This window comes from Ostrea edulis, chromosome 2 (genome assembly GCF_947568905.1).
Source record: "Ostrea edulis chromosome 2, xbOstEdul1.1, whole genome shotgun sequence".
Classification (NCBI taxonomy): Eukaryota; Metazoa; Mollusca; class Bivalvia; order Ostreida; family Ostreidae; genus Ostrea; species Ostrea edulis.
Genome location: NC_079165.1, coordinates 72,117,676 through 72,140,537, shown reverse-complemented (window position 1 = coordinate 72,140,537; position 22,862 = coordinate 72,117,676). Strand labels below are relative to the sequence as shown.

The window sequence follows — 22,862 nt, the reverse complement described above, 5'->3', positions numbered from 1 at the left end:
GGAAGCTACGCCACTGTTAACGTCTGCACATAAGAAAAAATACAATTATCATCCTATTTTAGAGATGAGAAATTTGTAAATTCCCTTCCTATAAAATGCTGTACCTATTTCCCACACGTTTTGGGCTTTAATGAGAATCATGGGTATAAATTACATTCCGGGCGGTAAATTGCATTCATTTTACTTATAAAAACCATAAATGTAGTTTTCATTTCACGAAAAACAGTATGTTTGTAGGAAGTGTCGCTGAGCAGCTCTTTATAAAATTTAAAAGTCTAGAATGGCGTTTTGCAGCCAATAAACGCAACATTGATTATAAGGATCTAGAAGTTGCATGGTACTTAGTAATATGCACCAAACGGCCTTCACACTTGACCTTAAACCTGTGATGATACCAATACTTCATAAAATTGATAAGCTGGATGTTGCTACGTAATATAAAAGACGAGCAGGTAGGTAAATCGTCTTCACATGTTCTCAACTTTAATTAAAGGACAAGAAAATAATCAAATCCCTTTCATTTCGACAAAAGCTATCTAATGTAAGAACATCTTTATTCACAGGTGTTTGTTGCTATTCTAAACAGAAAACTTTCCAGGAATTCTAACTCCTAAAGCTGTGTTTACGTCAAATTCTCACAATTTACCGTCTGTTTTCTTAATTCGTCATGATGTAATACTGGCAGTATACATTTAAGGAACTTGTCCATGTCATCTGATCTTGATAGATCGGTATAAAACAAGACCCCCTGATGTATGATGGCTGCACATGAAGTATAAACATGGTGGAAGAACATTTCTCGTTACCAATTCTAATTTCATTAGTAAATATTTGTTTCTGAACATTCATCGGGGTTTTTTTAAAATTAAAAAGTCGTCAGAAGTCAAGTCGCCATTGTGACCTCGCCAAAAAACAAAATCTTGGTTAATTATTTTTGTGTGGCCCTAGATGATGCGCATGTACACACACAAATAGTCATATAAAATGAAATTCGGTATATAGCTCGTGTGGATGATTATTTATCCAAATATGAACAAGGCCTTTCATTTACACAGGACGATACAAGACACAATATTCAAATCTTGCTGATGATTGATTTTTCTAATGAAGAAATTGTACTTTACAGTTAACGTATTTGTTTTATATACCATGAGATCAACAGTTAAATGTTCTCAGTTCACAATTCGCAATTCAATGGGGAACTACATTCTATACCGCAGTTGGCAATTCGGCACCACGAGATCTTGCAAAAGTCTAAAAAAGACACAGGAAAAATGAAAACCATCAAAATAATGCATTTAATATGGTTTGAGAGTTTTGCTTTCTCGATGAAACCGATACATTTTAAATGACCTTCGCTGGTGTGTGATCAGCAGCCCCTCCCAGTCGCACATCCGTGGGCCTCATTTCTATCACTGTCAAATCTTTTCGGTCTCCAGATTTTAATGACCCAATGAGCTTCTCGAATAACTTTTAACGACTGATTTTCTCGTAATTAACGGCTATCGTGGCCAATTTTACGACTCTTAAAACCTTAAAATGGATGTTAGCGCCTTAATTAAATGTATTTGCCAGCTTCTGTCTTGGGGCGCTTTACTCCCTTTCAGGAATCGTCCACTTCATTCATTCAAATCATACAAATACCATAGACCACATGTAGGCTTTAGCCAGTCAGTTATGTAATTATTGTGTAATAGGTTCATAAAATAATCAACTAATAAAATCATAAAATAATCGAATTGAATGAATTTGTGAAACTGAGCTACTCATGGTTCCTCCAATTCTAAATTCTTGCAAATGAAAACGATTTCCCCCACACTGGGACTGTACTATGGAATTATAGAATTCAATGTCTATCAACTTGTGGATTGTCTTTTTCTATTAGACAATACAATATATGGTCAGTCTGAATGTTAATAGATTGTAATACGTATTACGTGTTTCACCATAGCCTTGGTACTTGTCGGCGAACTTCAAAAACTCAATCTGTTTGCTCAGGTCAGGGAGGCATGGAATCGCTCACTGCCGTGGATCGAATTATCCTTAATTTCCCTCGCGTGAAATCCAATCCAAATAGCAAAAAGCCAATAATTAGTGCATTATCACAAATTCACATTCTATTCTAAAGGCCCAATTTGACCTGCAGCCAACCATAAGAATTCTATCTAGTTTTGTGTATTAGAATTTAAAAAAAAACAACTTAGTGCTGAAATGAGAAATAAACAGTTTTCAAAATACCGAATACTAAAATGCAATCAAATTAGACTGTAAAAGTATGTGTTACATTTAGTGTACTTTATACATATAGTTTTGAGGTAGAGTGATGTATCCGTCAAACTGGGGGGAACTAATTATGCACACTGATAATCTGGCATTGCTTGATATTTTCGAAACTCTAAGTCGGTTAAAATAATATTGATAAAAATAGATAAAGATTGGTGGTCATCATTGGGTCATCCATCACTGTCTCTGTCAGTACATTCCGTCCCTAATCCTGGATCTCATTACGACATGCCGCTTATAAGTGCATCAATCTATATTATTTATTACTCACTTTGTGTGTTAATTGCAATATCATCTAGCATGTCTGAGATAAGTGACTTATCTTGGGATATTCCCGTCTGTATTGTTGCACCTTTGCAGAAATTCTGGTTGACAAGGTTTTGCCACCGACATATCGAGTAATTTTTATCATGGCCAATGTTTGGCCACCATACAAAACATATGATTATTGAATTACGTGATCATCCGTAGACAAACATGACATGGGAATGTACAGGTAATCGCTATTAATTGAACATGCATGTTAATGTCTGTGGCGGGGGAGACAACACACATCGTGATTTGCACGATTGGTTAATTCTTGCAAGGTAGATTAGCAGTAATGTTGGACACCAGACAGGAAAATATCGGGAGTTCATCACAACATGTGCAACTCTACCCTAACATGGCGGGCTTTAGGTACTCATCGTTACGTCACTATTTAAGGTGGTCTATGCAGGGATCATGACATGGTGAATGGTTCTTGAAAAGAATGATTAAGTACACGTTTTTACTACTTCTTTACAGCCTATTTTATTTGTTAGATGGTTACTTAAGTTATTATTGTGTCACAGAGTACTATATATCTCATTCATTGATGAAATAAATAGGTGCTAGATAAAATATTAGCATTTCTAATCATCCTAATTATCCCTGGAATGTGTTTGTATTTGATTCGGTTTTATTGACAAGTTGACACATTTTAAAAAGATTATCCATCAAGATGCAATGCTACAATTGTGAATATTTTTAAGACTAGTATGGATAAGTTACAATGTAATTAAACGAGGTGGTTGAGAATAGTAATCGACAAAAGTAAAATGAAAAAAAGTTTTCCTATTTCAACAATTTTTGCTTCATTTCATATTTTCCCATCAGATTGCCCATGCTGTGAAAATACAATCACAATTACGTTTTTATTTCTTTTTCAGGTTCATTGGAAATGTACTTTCTGCTTGCATACCCAGACAATCAATAAAATCTTTTGTATCGAAACCAAAGCAACATTTTTTCCCCACAAAACACATTCATATGCATAACCTATTCATATCATGTATAATTTTACCATCCGTTGTCAAACACATGGTGATTATAACATTAACATATATTTCTTCAATTTACTAACTATTGAAATACGCCGTATTCTTCCACCTCAAAAAATTTACAAATATTTCTGAAGATCTCCATTGATTATTTTTACACTGGTATCGCAATAAACGCCAGAAGAGGCGTGCCGAAACACAAAAGTGGGCGTTCCTGCATAACAAATGCGGAAAGGTGAAAAAATCTCTTGTCGGAACACATAGTAAGTTTTGTTGTTATATGGATAGGTACTGTTCTTGGATCATAGCGATGTATTAACAATTCTGATGGGATTTTACAAGATTTACTTACATGCTTCTTATGCAGGTCGACATGGACATCGAGTAGTTCCAGAACATTTACAGATCCCTGCTTTATCAATCTGGATTCACGTGTTACACATGGCTCAAATTGCATGTGGCTAACAGTAAAGATGAATGGAAGGGTAATTAAAAACTGTTAATTGAAAGTAAGTAGGATTTCTTTCTTCTTTTTATTAAAAGATTTTCATCATAGCTTGTATTCTCTAGTTTATTCGTTATCTGTAGGCTAATTGAAAACTCTATATTTTCTAAATCCACTTATTACCTGCTGTTTTATCAAAGCTAACTAACACACCGGCTAGCTGTCACACGGATCTCCAAATATTGGTTAATAATTACTTTTTAATACTATCATTTTTTTCTTAAACATCATTTGAATCGGGTCTCAAGATACTCCCACGAATTTCATACAAGACACATAGTGCGAACAATATTGAATACATTGGAGATGTATTTTATAAACTTATGCTAATGATTAAAAACCCAGTGATTCGTGTCAGCGTTACTAATATGAACTTAATATCATTTGTCACTTGTATTCATGGCAATTCCTTGGTCCCCCCTTATCTTTCGCTCAACTATTGCTACCATTGTATTTTCTTAGCTGACAATATTTCGAAAGCCAACCTAGCTTACCAATCTGTTGGAGAAATTCAATCTTCTTAATGTACTCTTTTCGAATATTAATATGAATTCAGTTCTCATAAAGCACACACCGTTTTAATGTAATTCAAATTAAAAGACACCTTGAACCGATTTCTCAGTCTCAAGCATTTAAAGGATTCCCTTCAAGTTTTTGATTATTCTATTAAACAGTAAAGCACTGAACAAATATTTATTCACTTTTTCCTTTCGTTCCAGAGATGAAAGAATAGATCGGTTTATGGAAATGACTTCTTGTACAGCATGCCTAGTAAGGAATAAAATCACAATGCAGTTTGGACAGGGTTTATTCTTTGGTAGATGGAACTTTATCGTCAGAATATAGATATGCTTTGGACTGCAATCGATCATTTACGATTTAATGAAGACTATCGGCCAAAATGAGTTCAATCTTCCTCATCTTGCTTGGAATATTCGCCTCTATTCATACGGTGAAAGGCCAGCTGTATTACAAACTTCCGGAGGAGAAGCCGGCGAATTTCTATCTCGGCAATGTCGACAATGACACCAAACTCTCGGACGCTATTAACGACGAAAATATCAGACGAAGCATGCGATTTAGCTTTCTATCACATGGAAACCAATACGCAGCTTACTTCCGTATTTCATCAACGACAAGTGAATTATACACGGCATCGAAACTGGATCGCGAATCGCTGGAACATTGTGCATTTGCCGATTCGTGCGTTTTGCCATTAGAAATCATTGCCCAGTCTACTGTCGGAACGTTTTTCAGAAAAATCACTGTATACGTCAATATTCAAGATATAAACGATAACCCTCCCCGCTTTCTTTCAAGCACACGAACTATAGCTGTTTCAGAAGCATCCGTCAAAGACACGTCATTTCCACTAGATGGAGCTGTCGACGATGACCTTGGTTTGAATTCCATTCAAAATTATTATTTGATTCCAGACGACACGCCATTCAGTGTTAAATTTACCAAAATTGCTGATGGCCGATCGTCACTTGCTTTGATTCTTAATGGATCGTTAGACCGCGAATCTGTGACATTTTATACCATTCTCATTCAAGCGGTGGACGGAGGTTCTCCGAAATTGACGGGCACACAGACACTGTATGTAAATGTTACTGACGTCAATGACAATAAGCCGAAGTTCAGCAGTCCAACGTACAACGTGACAGTGGACGAAGATCTACTCCCAGGATCTACTATAATGAAACTTTCGGCAACTGATGCTGATATCGGACTTAATGGACAAGTGACTTACAAACTTAGTCCCTATCAATCAGAGGACAACATTGTAATGTTTGACATAGATCCTGATAATGGTTACCTTACCCTTGCTAAATCTCTGATGTATGAACCTGACGAGGTCTACCGAATCATCATAGACGCGACTGACATGGCAAAGCAACCTTTGTTAACCCAAACTACGGTTAATGTGAAGGTCAACGACGCTAAAAATAACCCACCCAAAATTAACATCAATTTATTTTCACCAACAACAGCTAAAATCTTAGAGTCGGCAACCAAAGGTATTGCCATAGCTCACGTGGCAGTCGTTGATGATGATACTGGCATGAATGGTGTAGTGAATTGTTCGATTGAGATAACTGAATTTGAACTTCAGAAACTTGCGACAAATGAATACAAGGTCATCTTGGCAAAACCATTGAATCGTGAAGCTTATGACAGGTATTACGTGGAACTTGTGTGCACAGACGCTGGGAGCCCATCTCTTAATTCGTCTTCATCTTTTGTTGTCGATGTCTTGGATATCAATGATAATGCACCCCAGTTTAGTGAATCTATTTATAGCAGATCTATTCGAGAGAACAACCGATTTGGTGAAAAGGTTTTGCAAGTGTCTGCATCTGATGCAGACATTGGAAATAATTCTGAAGTAGTGTACTCACTTGACCAGGTGGGAATGTATGATTTTGTCATTAACTCAGAGACTGGAGAAATATTCGCTAACTTTATTATTGATAGGGAATCTACGGGTGAAATAAACTTCAAGGTGGTGGCTACCGATATGGGTGATCCACAATTATCCTCTGTTGCCAATGTTAATCTTATCATATTGGACCACAATGACCACAAACCAGAATTCTCCAAACCACTCTATAAATTTACAGTGCGAGAAAATTTACCGGGTAGGACGTTTATTGGACAAGTGGAAGCTTCTGATAGGGATGCGGGCTCGAACGCAGATTTAGTATATGCGATAGTGACGAGCTCCGATTCTCTGCCTATTTCTGTGGCGGAAAATGGATCTATTTATTCCAAGCAGCCTTTAGATAGAGAGGCTATTCCTCATGGATTTCAATTCCAAGTGGTTGTGACGGACAGTGGAGTACCATTTTCATGGAATTCCACTTGTTATGTGTCAGTCTTTATTGGGGATGTGAACGACAATGCCCCGAATATATTGTTTCCCAATAATGTCAATTATACAATATCTTTTCTTTACGATATCCCAATTAACAGTGTTATTGGGAGGATTCGTGCTGTGGATATTGATTATGGTCAAAATTCTGCGTTAAGTTATTCATTTATCGGGAGCGACATTTTCAGTATTCATGCCGACAAAGGTGATATTTATGTGACCAGGCAACTTTCGCCACAGGATATCGATCGATATACCCTAACGGTAATTGTGGAAGATCAAGGCACCCCGAGCAGAGGCCAAAATCAAACACTTGTCATCACTGTGACTTCTCACCAAGGTCTCGCACCTCTCAGCGAGAAGTCACCCAGCGACACCTATATGTTGATTGCGGTTGTGATTTCTTGTGTAACGGTGGTTCTTGGGGGTGTCATCATTCTAATAATTTTCCTAATTAGAAGACACGATAGGAATAAACACGTTTCTGCTCAAAACACGTTTAACAATGATAATAGAATATATGATGTCATAGATAGGTCGACAAGGACAATGTGTCCTAAGGTGGCATACAGCGTGGATGGGCGGGGTAGTGTTTCCATTGATCTGTCCGTCGACACCTCTCAAGACCAGCTTCTGGGAGAGAGAAACTCCATACAATCCAACCAAAGCGAAGATGAGATAGAAAAGGTATATACCATGTTGTTAGTAATGTGTACAATCGTTCTATATCCTAACTACCCAATTAACAGTAGTATTTATAATGCACATAAACATCATACTCTGCTACTAATACGAAATGTATACAAGTTCTAATTGAATTATTTCATCTAAATGTTTTGACTTTCCACACAAAAATACTCTGAACAGCTTTAAGATTTTGTATTTTTTTAAACTTCAAAAATGTGCAAAATCATGAGATGACACATCACCCTGAACGAGGTTGTGAAATTGATCGATTAGATACTGTGAGAAATTACGACAGAGGCCTACTTAGAAGAATTATATGCCAACAGTGCATTGTTTGGTGAAATTTATGACATGCTCAGTGCACCATACCGGATGAAAAGAAAAGCATAAATGTATTTTTTATTGTCATTATCAATAAACAATTCATAAACCTGTAGGATTTGTATAATTTGGCATGTCTCAAATTATCTAGCGTCGCGTAGTTTGTCGTTTACTTTCGTATGGATCATTGACAGAATGATAAAGCGTCCCCTAGGCCCATGTCGTGTGCCGCCATCGAACTTCGCTGCACACCTTGAAAGGCAAAGACGCGGGATCAATTTTACAAGCCATGTCAAATACTGTACAGAAACCGTTCAAATATAAAGCAGGCCCAAAAGTCGTTTATGTGTCTCGGAATTCACGACCACCAGCGAAAAAGTTCCAATGTACAACTGATGTTAAAACAAAAATTGCATAATAGAGCACAAGAAAGCAAGACGCATACTAAGAACTTTACATGCACGAAAATGAGAAATATCAACACGTATATGGCCGTAAATAAATGTTCCAGTTGTTCATACAAATTAGGAGAACTCGACTATGGATTTCTATTTAGTGGTGGGTTTTTGTTGTTTGTGGCGATAAACAGTTATTTCTAGACACAAATAAAACTTTTACACAGCATATAATCACTAGTACAAATAAAACGTCAATATTTGGCATTTTAAAAGTTTTAAATGGATTAAAACTGGATTTAGCATTTTATGACTTATGAAAGAAATATTTTAAAAGAGATTTGACCAGGTGCATGCTCTTGTCTTGTGCAACACGATTTGCTCTTTCTAAATCTTCTATCTACCCACGCTCCTAGCCCTTTATCATGCATTATACGTGTATATTCTTACTATATGCATTAAAAAAGAGGTTCATAAACATAAAATTCAAGTAAAAAACAAATAAAACGTGTCTATATACTAGTTTGACAACAACACATTAACAGCATTTTGCATTCTCATTTGAATGAATTTCCCCACCGTAGTTTGACAGAAAAAGTGCAAATGATGGAATGATAACACCATTTTAAAAGCTATAACTGTACTCTTTAAAGAAGAAAAATCTACATTTAAGCGTTTAGATCGCCAGGCGATAATCAAACCTTGTATTTGTTAATAACAAAAAACCTGAGAAGCATTTGCTCAGTGTTTGCGCCGACCCTGTAATTTAACAAATAGGAACTCGTCTACCCACCTGACCCTATACACAACACGAGAAAACATTTCTCGGATAACTCCATTCTCTTTACCATATTCAATTTACTATATTTTTTTCTAACACGATGATAATGAAGATCAGAGAGCCCTAATCTTTACTCTCCCCTAGGGGACCGCACAACGAACCTCCGAATGTCGTCACGAGTTTACTCAGCTTTCACGGGTGACTTTAAATTCGTTCTGAGGAAATTACAGTAATATTTTGTAATGAGCTCTCTTCAGTTTAAACCCCCTTACTGAAGTTTACTAAACAGTGGGTCCCACAGATAAAAAAGGCTGAATCCGTCCTTTCTGTGGGTAGGTGCAGAAAGCATGCCATGTCTTCTTGTTGATTCAGAAGTCGGGGATAAAAGCGTTAAGCTTGTTTGTTTTTCTTGTACAGACAATGTTATTAATGCAAAATACATACAATCAATCCCAAGAAAAAACGGGAGACGGGCCAAAATCGTACGAAGATTTTCTTTTATATTTTGTTAGTTTTTATCAAGTTAGTAAAACCAAATTGCCAACGGACAAATAAGAATATACAAATAAATTAATCGTCAATGAAATAATCATAACCTTTTATATGAATGAATGTTAGGTTTTGCAATCATTGTACGATAGTTTTCGTATGTTAACACTTGTTTAATTCTCACACAAGACACACAATGTCACAAAAACAAGGACAATATCGAAAGGAGCGGCCTGAATTTACTTTGTAAATATTTATTAATTGTATTGAACAAATATATGCAAAATTGAAAAATCAGATTTTGGGCTCTAAGAAAAAAGAAAATATTGATGATATTGGAAAACTCATTGTTAGGAATGAAGAAATTCAATAAAGAAAAACAATAGCATGGCAGTATATCTCGTTTGCAAAACAAGTTCTGCTTAATTTAAAATGGTGTAGCAATGTAACTTCTTTGAGGTCTCGCCAACCACAAGAATTTCCTTGACATTATTCGGTTCTCTAGACAATTACAGACCATTATTATCAAAAATCAACGGCTACGTGACGGGGGAAACTGCTGAATAGACTCTTAGTTAAACAAATCACACCATTTTCTTGAAAGGGTTTGAGGGAATTTGATAATGAGTGTCTCGTGTATTCAAAGATGAGTTTTGAAGAGAGAAAGTGTAGGGCTCGTTAAAACTTACAAGTGACAGGTTTTGGCTAACGAGGGATTACGAGTTGTCCATGTGTGCTTGTAAGAGCCAGGGTGGGAGATTAGCTGGCTAGGCTTCTATTTCTCACAGGCGACACCGCTATCGGTGATTGGAGGTGCGTGATGGTGGACACCGATAAAACAAGACTACCACGGCTTCGCTGCTGAAAGCTCTTTACTGTTTTTGTACCGAGCTGTGTAACCGTAAGCAAAAACTGACATTAGCATAATTGAAATTAAAACACCTTAAAAATTCCTGTGTGAAATTATCCAAACCTTAGATGATAAGAAACTTTCAATTTCCAGCAATTTGGCAGTGGATTAAAGTATGCCATATAATTACCCCTTTTAAGTGTCCTGTTAAGTGCTCGAAAATCAATATAAATTTAAACAGGATTATGGAGATCTTTTCCGATGAAATTTTCATTTGACTAAAATGAATCGACATACATTCAGTTTTAAGCTTGTAAATCTCAATTGTTCAATGACAAAGTGACATGCAAATCTTCACACATACACACACACACACACACACACACACACAACACACACACACACACACACACGCACGCATAGTATGCTGTTATTCTCCCAAATACATTTTAGAAGACAGTAACTTTAGTGGGTAAGACTGCTAATCAAGTAGCAATTTTTAGTATACGTCACAAGCACTCCAAGTCAATATGCATAATTCACGAATAAGCTTATTCTTTAAAACTGATTGAGGACATCGTTGAATACTTGTTGCAAACGGAATTTTTATCCACTCATTCAGTCATCATTAGCGATGATTTATATCAAACATATTGCAGAGCGCTTGACGAAGGCAAGAGGATCTAGCCCTGATAATACCCTTTCATCACTCCCTATGTCTTGTTCAGTTTGCAAAGCGAAGCAAAATTACAGAACTTTTTTCCCCATCGTAATACATAAAATGATAATAATATGATTAAATATCAAACATATTTTCAAAAGATATAACACAACATCTGAAGATGTGTAGATTAACAATCTTATTTTAGTTCTTTTAAAAGTCAAGCTACAGGCGTATGAAAGCTGTATGGTCCGAATTACAATATTTTTTTTCCCATCTCGTAAAAACGCTATTAAATCACCGCACGTATGTAGTAATGAGACTGTACGACATATCATAAATTATTTCACCTGTTTTAACCCAAATAATTTGATTTTAAATCGATGTTTACAAATAACCACGTCACTCTGGCATTTCAAGTGACAGTCACGTGACCAGTTCAAACTTTCAGATCATCGCTGGTTTTATCTGTGTAAAGCTATGTATTTTGTTATAACAGTGCTGTACCATAAGTTTAATAGAAATAAAAATATCAAATACAGTTTTAAAAAATACATCATGTTGGGATTCCCCTGACGCGCGTGGGTCTATTTATAGACGTCTATTATGGGATGATTTATATATGTACCCACTATATTTACTTTCTAAATAATATTCGTACTGTTTTCTTTTACATGCAGATGTTTCCAAGCATGTAATTAAGGGAAAGTTAATAACTTTATAAAGTAATTAATCTGCTTTAAAGTAATTATGTACAAGAATAATACATGAACATCGGGTCATACAGCTTTATTAAGGACTACAGTAATACGGGTATTCGCGTTCTTTAAAGGGAGCACATTTCTACGTCAGCTCGTGTATTACACCTGGACAGTGTATATACATGTATCTCCACATAGAAATAGGAAACTTTCGATTTCATTTAAAAAATTTATGGCGAACATTTAATCTATTAGATTAAAATATGAATGTTATCTAAACAATAAAATGGTTTCTTTGTTGTTTCATCGGGTGATGAAGGTCGCAAGCATTGCCGAAAAAATGCATAAGCGGGTTATACATTTTTTTCTGCAATGATTGCTACCTTCATCACCCGATGAAACACCAAAGAAATACATCTTATTGTTTATATTTTTATGTATTATTAAAAATATAAACTAGAATTAAGGTCTGAACTATATGGTTGATCCGTTTGTTACGTTAACTGTTCCAGCCAATGTAACCTTTGCCCTTGACGCTCCATATTTGGAAATGATAATGCCGACAGGTGGTACTAGAAAAACGGATCGAACTAATTTGCAACAAATTTGTATTCATTGTATGTTGAAAGCAATGTCAATTTCAATAGAAATATAAGAGAAAAGATTCAGTGGATGTAAATATAAACGATGACGAAGAACACCTTGTTAGAGGTGTGTTACACCCAGCATACATACATTATACTTGATTATAATTTCATGAGAACAAAAATGTCTTTCACAATATTGCCAGGCATAATTGTAGTTTTAATCTATGATGCACATTTTCCATGAAATTATATTTCATATAACAAGAGTGAAGATCTATCAATGAAAGTGCATGTGCAAACACGTAGATGTAATTTACACCTTTTGAAACAGATAACTGAATGTGTCATGTATAGTTTCGCTGGAACAACATGCGATTTTACTGAAGAAAGAAGATATCATTTTTTTTAAATTTCATTCGAATATGACATGAAGTTGGTCACGTGATCAAATCCTATCACACCCGAAGGCGATTGTCTGTTTACAAAAAAAAAAACTTCTATATAAATATTCTGATGCGTTTTTAATTATTCATTTTAAATTGGATTCATTCAGACAGGTCTGCAGACGGCCGAAAAGCATATGTCATTGCGTAAGCAAGAAGCCAGGTGAAAATAGTACAATTGACCCAAATACTTTTCAAGCGATTGTCATATTCATACGCAAGAAAGTCTGACTTCATGTCATCGAAGCTTGAATGTCAATTTCGTTAGTATTTTCATATGAGGAAATATATTGGCAAATGTAAATATATATTTTCATTAAAATCAAAAGCCAAGAGAATAAGCATTATGCATGTATTTGAAAGTGTAGTAAATTCTGTAAGACAATATGCTAATAAGCACTTTTCAAATACATTCTTCAAATAAGTGATCCACCACAAGATAGCATCGGTATCCGTGTACATGCGCACTGCCTGATTGTCAAAGACGGAAGGTTTCGGGATAACTTAGATGGATACCCCCACATTTACTCCGATCTTTGATATTCAATTTAAGTCCGACTTATTTTGGTGTAAATTTGCTAATCATGCAGTCTTAACTTAAATCCAAAATTTAGACATCATTGTGAAACGAGCCTGTCAGAATAAGAAATAAGTCACCCTGCATTTGACTGATACAATCATCAGTGCTACTTGGTTCTGTCCCGTGAGGACCCGGGCTAGAATAGATCCTCAGTAACCCTTGCTTGTCATAAGAGGCGACTAAATAGGGCGGTCCTTCGGATGAGACCGCAAAAACCGAGTCCCCGTGTCACAGCAGGTGTGACACGATGAAGATCCCTTCCGTAAGAGCCGAGCATAGGCCTAAATTTTGCAGCCCTTCACCAGCAATGGTGACGTCTCCATATGAGTAAAAAAATCTCGAGAGGGACGTTAAACAGTATAAAACCAACCAACTTCTTGGTTCTAATGTGCAGGGGTTGGGTTTACTATTGCATACGTTTTCATACATTGTATTCATGATTAGTTAAAAGATGATATGCTTGTCAAGGACTGCCAGATATCCTCATATATCCACATATTATCATGCAATGTATATATATATATATATATATATATATATATATATATATATATATATAATATATATATACACCGCTATATCCTCCCCATTAAACTACATTGCCTAATTTGTATTTTAAAAGTTTATTTCCTGTCTTTGCCATTGCTAGCTTCCACAATTGGTCTGAATATTAAACATATTCAAACTGTCGTTCGTTTTCCTCGTCATAATGATTTTAAGTTTTCTTTTTCGTTTAGATTCTAGAGAGAATAACACCCGTCCCATCAAACTACACCAGATCCTCCCGAAGTTCCTCTGTTGCCAGTCAACCCCAGTTCGCTCAGATCCGTTCATCAATAGCATCCAAAAGTCCCTCAATCGCCAGTATGCAACGCGGGTCTTCATCTCGATCTAGTCACGGTCACATGACCAAGGATCCCTCTTCATTACTTCGTCCTGATATATGCAACATATCGCAACCTAAATCGGTAGATACATATCAAATTTCATGTAAATTGTGAATACTCTAATAATTTTCAAAGTAGATGTATCGTGTAGATAGCAATTTTATCGGAACGCCATCAAACTGTATATTTGCAATTTCATTCATTTTTTCTTTCTTTGGTGAATTCTTGTGTTGTAATTTTAAATTCGTTCTCACAGGGTTCACAGATTCCTCGGAAGTTATGCGATGAGGACAGTGAAACTTCGATGGAATCTAATACCTCTGACAGCGGGCGAGGAGGCAGTGAGAGTGACGTACAAACCGGGTCCACAATAATCATTCCCAAGTCCAAGGAACTAGGTATTGAAACCTATTCCAAAAAATCAATATCCGAAATCATTAAACCACATAATTCATGTAATTTGTGATCCAAAGTGGAAAAGAACTTTTGCAACCTGATTCATATAAAATAGAATAATAAATAACATAAATTGGACTTTAAATCATCATCTAATTATTTGATTTCATCCCTTAGGCTCCACAAGGTCTTTAAAAATTGTTTACCAACCGGATACGAATCACCGATTAAAGCGCCACCTCAGTGATCAAGCCATACCCTTACATGACATTCATCCTGGGATGCTGGACCCCATCGAAGACCAGGAATACATCGTCATCAAAAATCCAAATTACTGTCCCAGACCTCGGAATAACAGCAGTCTCAAAGATGTTAATAATGACCGCAAATTCAAACAAAAACCGTCTGTTCATTGGAACCCCGTGACGCGTGTTCTCCAAGGAAGTGTGGCAACTATTGACGAACGTGATGACGTCAGTTCCACAACGTCAGGGAGCTATACAGTGGAGTTAGATGACATGATGTCACGAGAATATACTCAAGTCTGACGGACTTTGAAGGGCATACTCCATTTGTGGGTCAAAGACATTAGAATTGATCTAGTTTCCAATTATAGATTAACACTTCTAATTCATGCCAAGAGTAATTCTTGTCTCGCGTGTGTAAATGGATGAAACGGATATTTTAAAAGGAAATACTCATCTCAGATTTACTGTTTGTGTGTGGAAAATTGTGTAAGTGGTAACGTTAGATTTTACCTCATAGTGAGAGTAATTATATGTGGAACCAGAGAGTTTAAAGGGACGGACGTTCTTAGCGATGAGAGTACGTGGACGTGCTCGTCTTCCCAATGTATCATTCCCCAAGTGCCAAATCTTTCATTTGTTTTGTTCCATGTTCATGTTCCTCGTGGAATAAATATTTTATGAACTATATTACATGAAGTATTTTTATTGATGTATGCGATCCAGTATAAATTTGATAATAAAAAGAAAATTCATTGAATATACTTGGTGTAGTCATAATTCTTAAGAAACAGGGATATAACGAGGAAAATATTAGGCTCAGTGAGAGGTGTATCTGAAGTTTTCTTCATATTCAAATGTTGGCCCAACAACCCTGCGTACATTGAAAGAGTAAAGTGAAAGTCTAATTGATTTTATCTATATTTCAAAGTTTAGAAAATTTCTCTTCAAAGGGTGGGTCCTCATGAGATGTTTATAGGGTATCTAAAGCGATGACACGCACGATGAATCTGTGACACAGAGTCTGTTGATAAAGAAAGAAAATTTATACACCCCTTATTGATATTCTAACGTGAATAAAGAATGAAAAAAAATGCTATTTAAAGTATGACCGATAAAACGTTTAATGTTCTTGTCTTTCCTTTATTATGAAGGTTAAAACTTAAGGATGACATAAGATGAAGAATAGAGACAATCATTCATCGCTTTACTGGAATTTTTCAAATTAAAGCTTGAGAAAGTTTGATTGTGTGCCGGCCGTGGTGATTTATGTGTCGCCCCTTCTATACAATTTATGCCAACATTAACGCTTAATTGTTCATTGTGATGAACCGAGAAAATATGAAATCTGAGAATTTTTTTTATTAAATCAAGGAAGAATATCCTTCTTAGAATTGCAAAGGAATAAGAATGGGGTATGTGTGCGCCATTTCATTTGACTGCGGAACTATTATCCTACCATAACGAGGTTTGTTTGTCACATGACCTCTTCTAATGGGTGGCTTGACTTTCTTTTGTAATATTTAATATTTTGACAGGTCTCCCGAAATTGTTGATTCGACACCATTTTCCCCTTCTACGATACATCTCGTGTAAAATGTATATAGAAAACAATTTTCAAAATTCAATTAAGCCAGCTTGGGAAGGGGGACGTAATTGACGTCCATTGTTACAATAATGATTAAATTGTGCAGTCATGGTCGTTCCATTATGAACTTTTAGATAAGAATTTGAACGATGCGTACCTCTGGATATTGGTGTAATTATATGGCGGCACTTTAAAAACAAATTTCTCTGTAGTATGTGAAATCATTTGCCAAGTCACTCCGATTTATGAAATCACGCAAAGTAAATCAGTGAATTTTTACAACCTTTCTAAATGATTTCTCGATTACCCACAAACAAATAAGTGTCTAGATCTGTTATAATTCATTTACTTTGAAAAGTGGGTTAATCTAAAATAAAATATTAGAAAAATAATCGCAGTGGTTCTTTGATGAAAAGTTTGGCTTGAGAAAGTTCAATATGAATAGCTTTATCAATTAAGTTCTGAATAGCCTATGCATATAACAACTAGAGACAAGCACGGTTCAGTAAATGTAGCACAGTGCTGGGAAATTTTAAGTAACCTATGGATATTCGACAAACTTTCTATATGATTTCTTGCAATCATACTTATGTATGTGATGAAGTCTTAAACTATTTTGAATGGATGTACATGTTCGAGTAGAATTCATTTTCAATGTAAAAAAAAAAGTGAGTTTAAAAATATGTAGATATGAGACATTATTTGTTTCTCTGCCAGTGGACCAAAAAGTCAGAAAAATTGTCACAGGCAGAAATAGTCACAATTTATGAAGAATACTTTTGTATAAATCTGGAGGAAAAATTGGGACTGGTCGAGAAATGACGTGTAAATCATACGTGGATATTATAGTGAACTTTTGCGCATCGTTTTACGATCAGAACCACATCAACCTGTCAGCATCAAATTGCATGCTGGACATGTTTATATGGGCTGTTAATTAAAGAAATGTTGTTGATTAGCACAAAATAGCGCTTCCTGCAATATCGAAGTTTTTGTGGTAGTAGGCCACTGGTACGGTGTACATAAGTAACTTTGTAACCATATGACCCAACACAAATAAACCTCAAGACCACCTTGAATGTATATTGAATTTTAAGAGGGACCGCATACGCTAGATTCAACCAGCGCAAGAGAAGTTAATAAACAGCTGTACATGAATATTGTACTAAATATGGAACATACATACAAGACGCTTGACGATAGAGTTGAGACTATTGAGCAAGTTAAAAAAAAAAACATTTGAGGCGGACAAAATTATGATAAATAATCGGATGAAATCCAGGTTAATATCATTAAAATGTTGATTCTTTTGAATTTTAAAGCGCAGACTTCGAGGGATGTGTGAAGATGGAAACCTAAACTTGCAGGTAAATGTCGAAACAAGTTTGGTGCCCCCCCCCCCCCCATTTCTATCAAATCCACGTATTACTTAACTTGAATAAATACAGAAAACTTAACAGAAAGCTGTTATTTGTAGATTTTTTTCCCTAAAGCAATGCATCTCGGTGCACTCAATGCGCATGCGTTTAAAAGGTACTGCTAGACACGAACCAAAGGACCACCCCGATTCTCATCAGATCTAGGGGTGGTTATGAAATACATATATACAACTAAGCATACAGCTGTACTTTTTGTAACATACAATAATATAAAATTTGTGTACTTGTGAATTCACACAAAAAAGGACAAAACCCCAAACAACCCCCCCCCCCCGCCCCTCGAGGAATTAAAACAAATTGGAAACAAACAAACGAACAAAAACATGCTCCTAATTCAATATTGTAGATTTATATCCTATTTTCCTCTATTTTGGAATTAGGTGATTTCCCATTCAAATTTTACATGTACACTACTCCTCGCTATAATACTGTAACGGGAAGGGAGAAAATGCAACGGACCAGACAGGGATTCGAACCCGGGCCCCCTGAATCTCTAGTCAGGTGCTCTACCAACTGAGCTAACTGCCCACCTGTGATCGAACCCGGCCGACCGCTACATTCCTCCCTCCTTAAATTGTCTTCGCCCCTGAAGACACAACCCAAGTTCTTATTAGCCCCTGGGAGGACTTTCACCTCCAAGTCCAGGGGTGGTCAACGGCACCAAATCTGTAACGGGAAGGGAGAAAATGCAACGGACCAGACCGGGATTCGAACCCGGGCCCCCTGAATCTCTAGTCAGGTGCTCTACCAACTGAGCTAACTGGCCACCTGTGATCGAACCCGGCCGACCGCTACAATACCAAATACGATTATCGATGGGAGAATATTTTTATTCATTTTATATTTTTGTAACACGACACTGATTTGGGTTCTTAAATGTAGGTCTTTAACAGTGAAAGTTTTAGTACTCTACCGAGTACATCGACTTTTTATTGAAAATAAATAAAACACTGCTGACAGCTGATACAAGAGGTGAGTGGTTTTATGTGATCTGACCACGAAACTGACCTCTGATTTTACGGTCGTTTAATGACAACATTATCAAATCTATCTAAACTTTATTAAAACCCACCCGACTTGATATGTGTAATTAGGCATTAATGTGGACAACTCGAAGATTATCAGGTTACTGGTCACAAAGCAACGGTCAGTATTTCAAATCGGAGGGAATCTCAGATCGAGGTGACCCGTTCTCGTACCATGTCCTCAGATTGGTGGAGATCCGCGGCCCTCGCATTTATATGACCATTCTTCAAATATTTTCCATGGTTCACTCAGAACAAAATGAAAAACTAAAAAATAGCGTATAGTATTCATGGACATCCCTTGGAAGCATATTGACATACAATATATTTAAATTCAGAATATCAAGGCATGTTTTAGAATTACAAATGTATCGACAATTTTAACAATTTAAGGGGCAGTTCCTGCAATATCCAAGTCAAAAGAAGCGAATGTACATGTATAAAAGAGTCTAAAGAATTTAGAATATCTTTTTTGCTTGGGTAAAAAATTACTGACTATAGAAAAAACAGCGTCTTGTTACATGCAGGGGGTCAGGATTAACTAGCTGTCACGGTCTTTTCGATGCCTCTGGTTCCATCAAGTGGACTAAAAGGCCAAATTAGTCGTGTCGCCCACCAAACACGACTGCTATTAATCTTCGGAACCCCTTTCGCGTTGTCATTTGGGTCACTAACCACTAATCTCATGAGACCTGGCGAGTATTGAAAATTATCTCCTTGATGTCACATTCAGTAATCCTCAGCATGAGACGAGAACATTTTAAAAAATCTTGTTAAACACATAAAACCCGGGTTTATTTTAAATCTTAAATAAAAAAAATGTCAGTCTCGTCTAGTAATTGACGATAAATCATGTTTTATCATTGGTCGTTACAAGTTTTCATTTCCTTTATCATCTACTTTCACAAAAAATAAGAACAATGCTTGAAAAATTTACCAGATCTCATTCAGTCTAAGTTAGGCGAAATTCGAACGTTAAAACTGCAAGGGATTCTCAATGATGATATACAATATATATACATTTATACAGAAAATAACACAATCGATCACGGTTTGAAATTTTATGGAGCACATATTTTTACCACTTTTTATGAAAATATGTGTGATGAAAAACATGATTATGTGAATTATGTGAAGATCTGTGGTCGTGAATAAAACCATGTATAAAAGGAATCAATCAAGGAGAGAGATGGAAGACAGTGTATCCCACCCACGCTGAGTACATATGTACATGTACTTCAGAACGAGGATAATTTAAACTTGTACACGTAGATATTTTAAAGTTTCTCTTAATTACATTTAACACACAATAGTTTGATATAAACTATACTCGTAAATAGTTAGAAAGACAAATCTATTCAATTCGAAAAGAAAAAGTCTAGTCTCAAAATAATTTTTTTAATTTTCATTAGTGTTTTTAATTTCTTTTGCAGAACAATAAAAGAAATGTCATTTCTATGTGCACCAGATGATATAAATCAACATTATCTACATCTGCCTATCATTTCTGACAAGAAACACCTGTAATTGTCCTTGTATTTGAAAAAAAAAATCACATAGTAACTACCAGTGTACAATACGCTTTTCCTGTTATGTACAGCAAATTGCTAAGGGAAGAACTGCACCATTAACAGGGGTAAGAAAGTATGTCTCTACGTAAAAAAAAAAATTAAAATTAAAATGGTCGATCACGTGAATTAAATAATCACTGTATCCCAGGGACACCATAAAAAAAAATTAAATGCGTGTACATTCCTCCTATTAATATACTGATCCATCGATACACAATTTATACAGAATTATACAGCCAGTCTAGTTTAGAAATGATTGAAATCAAATACTTGGTTTTTTTTCCTGTTATGCTCCATACAATACCATCTTGTTATTAGCACCGTTCAAAACAGGTGTATGAAATGAATGATATAATCATTTGATATCTATACCCAACTGTGATAATTCACAGGTCAACAGTCCGATAGAAAAATGCGATCTTGTCAGGAGCGATGTTGATCACAATACCTTTGGAAAAAGGGATGAAAATCTCTCTTGGGAGCCCACAGAAAAACACCATGTATTCATTATGACTAATGTATAAGATAGTCTTTTGAAAAAGGCATCTCGTTTTGGGGGGTAAATTTTTGACATGAAAGCATATTCATTTTACGTCCTGACAACAATACGGGATTACCGGGGAGGTGGGAATCCTTGCGTTTACTTTCCAGTACACACTGTATATGGGAAAAGTTGGGTAATAAAAGCGAGGTTTACCCTGAAATCGAAGACAGCATTATGACTTTTTGCCTCAATAAATCTATCCCCGATATCGCGATGCACCTGTAGCAGCATCTGGTTATTGACTTCTGTGTGTGAAACAAGGCGTCAAAATTCCACAACCAACGCACGTTTTACGCACGTTTAACGCTCAATTTTCTCGGAAACGGACAAGAATTTGACAGTTGGTCTTTGATGTGAAATTACATGATCAGCATAGAATAATATTTTAGGTTCCACTGCGCAATTCTGTCGCGACTTCACACTTGCTCGGCTTAAGCTTTCCTTTAATAAAATTCAGATGTCAAATTTTACATATTGAAATTTCTGATTTTCCAATACAGGGTACAAACAGATTAGGTTTTCTTTCAAATAAATGAGGACCAGTTTTTCGTGAAATAAAAAACTACAATTTAGAAGTTCGATGACCCGAAATTCCGACATCTTATATTTGTGAGGTATTATAATAGACTTACACAAGCATTAGATGAATATCGTCACTAAACATGATAGAAATGTTACGCCTCAGCACACAAACTGTCTCCCTCTCTGGTTGCAGGCATGTAGGAGGCATGCCAATACTGCATCTATTGTGGCTCATTTCACATCTTAATTACTTTCTGGTACTGGAACAAAATCAGCATTTTATTGGGACGAGTAAAGCCAGACAATCGTGTTGGGGAATAATTGCATCTTGTCCTACAGTAATATGATTGATATCTCGAATATTGAAGATAATTTCGTTCGATGTTTGTTTTCTACAAATGGTTTATACCTAAGCCATTCATTAGCTTATCGCAAGATAAGCCTGTATTGCAGTACGAAGTTGGCCGATCGTTCACCTGACAGAATTTTCCCCCTGACATATGATAGAGGGTCCCACAAGATGTAGCAGCAGCTTTTGGGGTGATGGGGGGAGAGTTTCAAGTGTCTCGTCGTTAATGGCACTTAATGACCAACACCTGGTAAACAATGCAGCGATTGTCCGACACAACACGTTACACACAGTCCCAAAACATATGACCATTTATCATGGTAGTCGTATCGGCATTTGAAAAGTAAGATGAATTGCTCGTAAGTCAACACAATGTTTGTGTAGCGAATACCAACTTGTACCAGGGGAAGGAGGCTTCTTTATAAAGAGTACTTTTTAATTAGGATGTATTTGCGGTTTCCATTTAAATGCTGCCAAATACATTCCCTATGATACATTTAGCCCCTTTTTCTGCAATGTGTTAGACAATTCAGCAATGCCATGCAGTAATTAATCTGGAGATTGTGTTGTGTTTGGGCAGATTCCACAGCAAACGAATTTCCTTACGAACCATTAAAAATGTCAAGAAAAGCGGAGTAACTCTGAGAACAAATACCTGCAGTCACTGAAGAGTTCCTCTGACAATTTTAAAGCGTGGATATAGCAGGGCCGTAAATTAACCTTCAATTTGGAGGAGGCAGGAAATTAGACGCTGAGCACATTTTGTGCACACTGAACACGTTTCGTGCAAAATCCTTGATTCTAGGGCCTTCTAAGATGTTACTTGACTAACTCATT

The 22,862-nt window shown here is 36.1% G+C and overlaps 1 protein-coding gene across 1 annotated transcript; it reads left to right on the top strand.

Annotated features, from left to right (window-relative positions):
* The first annotated feature begins 3,842 nt into the window (after positions 1-3,842).
* LOC125678650 (protocadherin beta-13-like) lies at positions 3,843-15,747 on the top strand. Its single transcript, XM_048917250.2, has 5 exons — positions 3,843-4,093; positions 4,809-7,651; positions 14,197-14,427; positions 14,603-14,744; positions 14,920-15,747. Exons 2-5 carry the CDS (start codon positions 4,991-4,993, stop codon positions 15,288-15,290), a joined length of 3,405 nt encoding a protein of 1,134 aa, XP_048773207.2. The 5' UTR covers positions 3,843-4,093; positions 4,809-4,990; the 3' UTR covers positions 15,291-15,747.
* Positions 15,748-22,862: the final 7,115 nt, after the last annotated feature.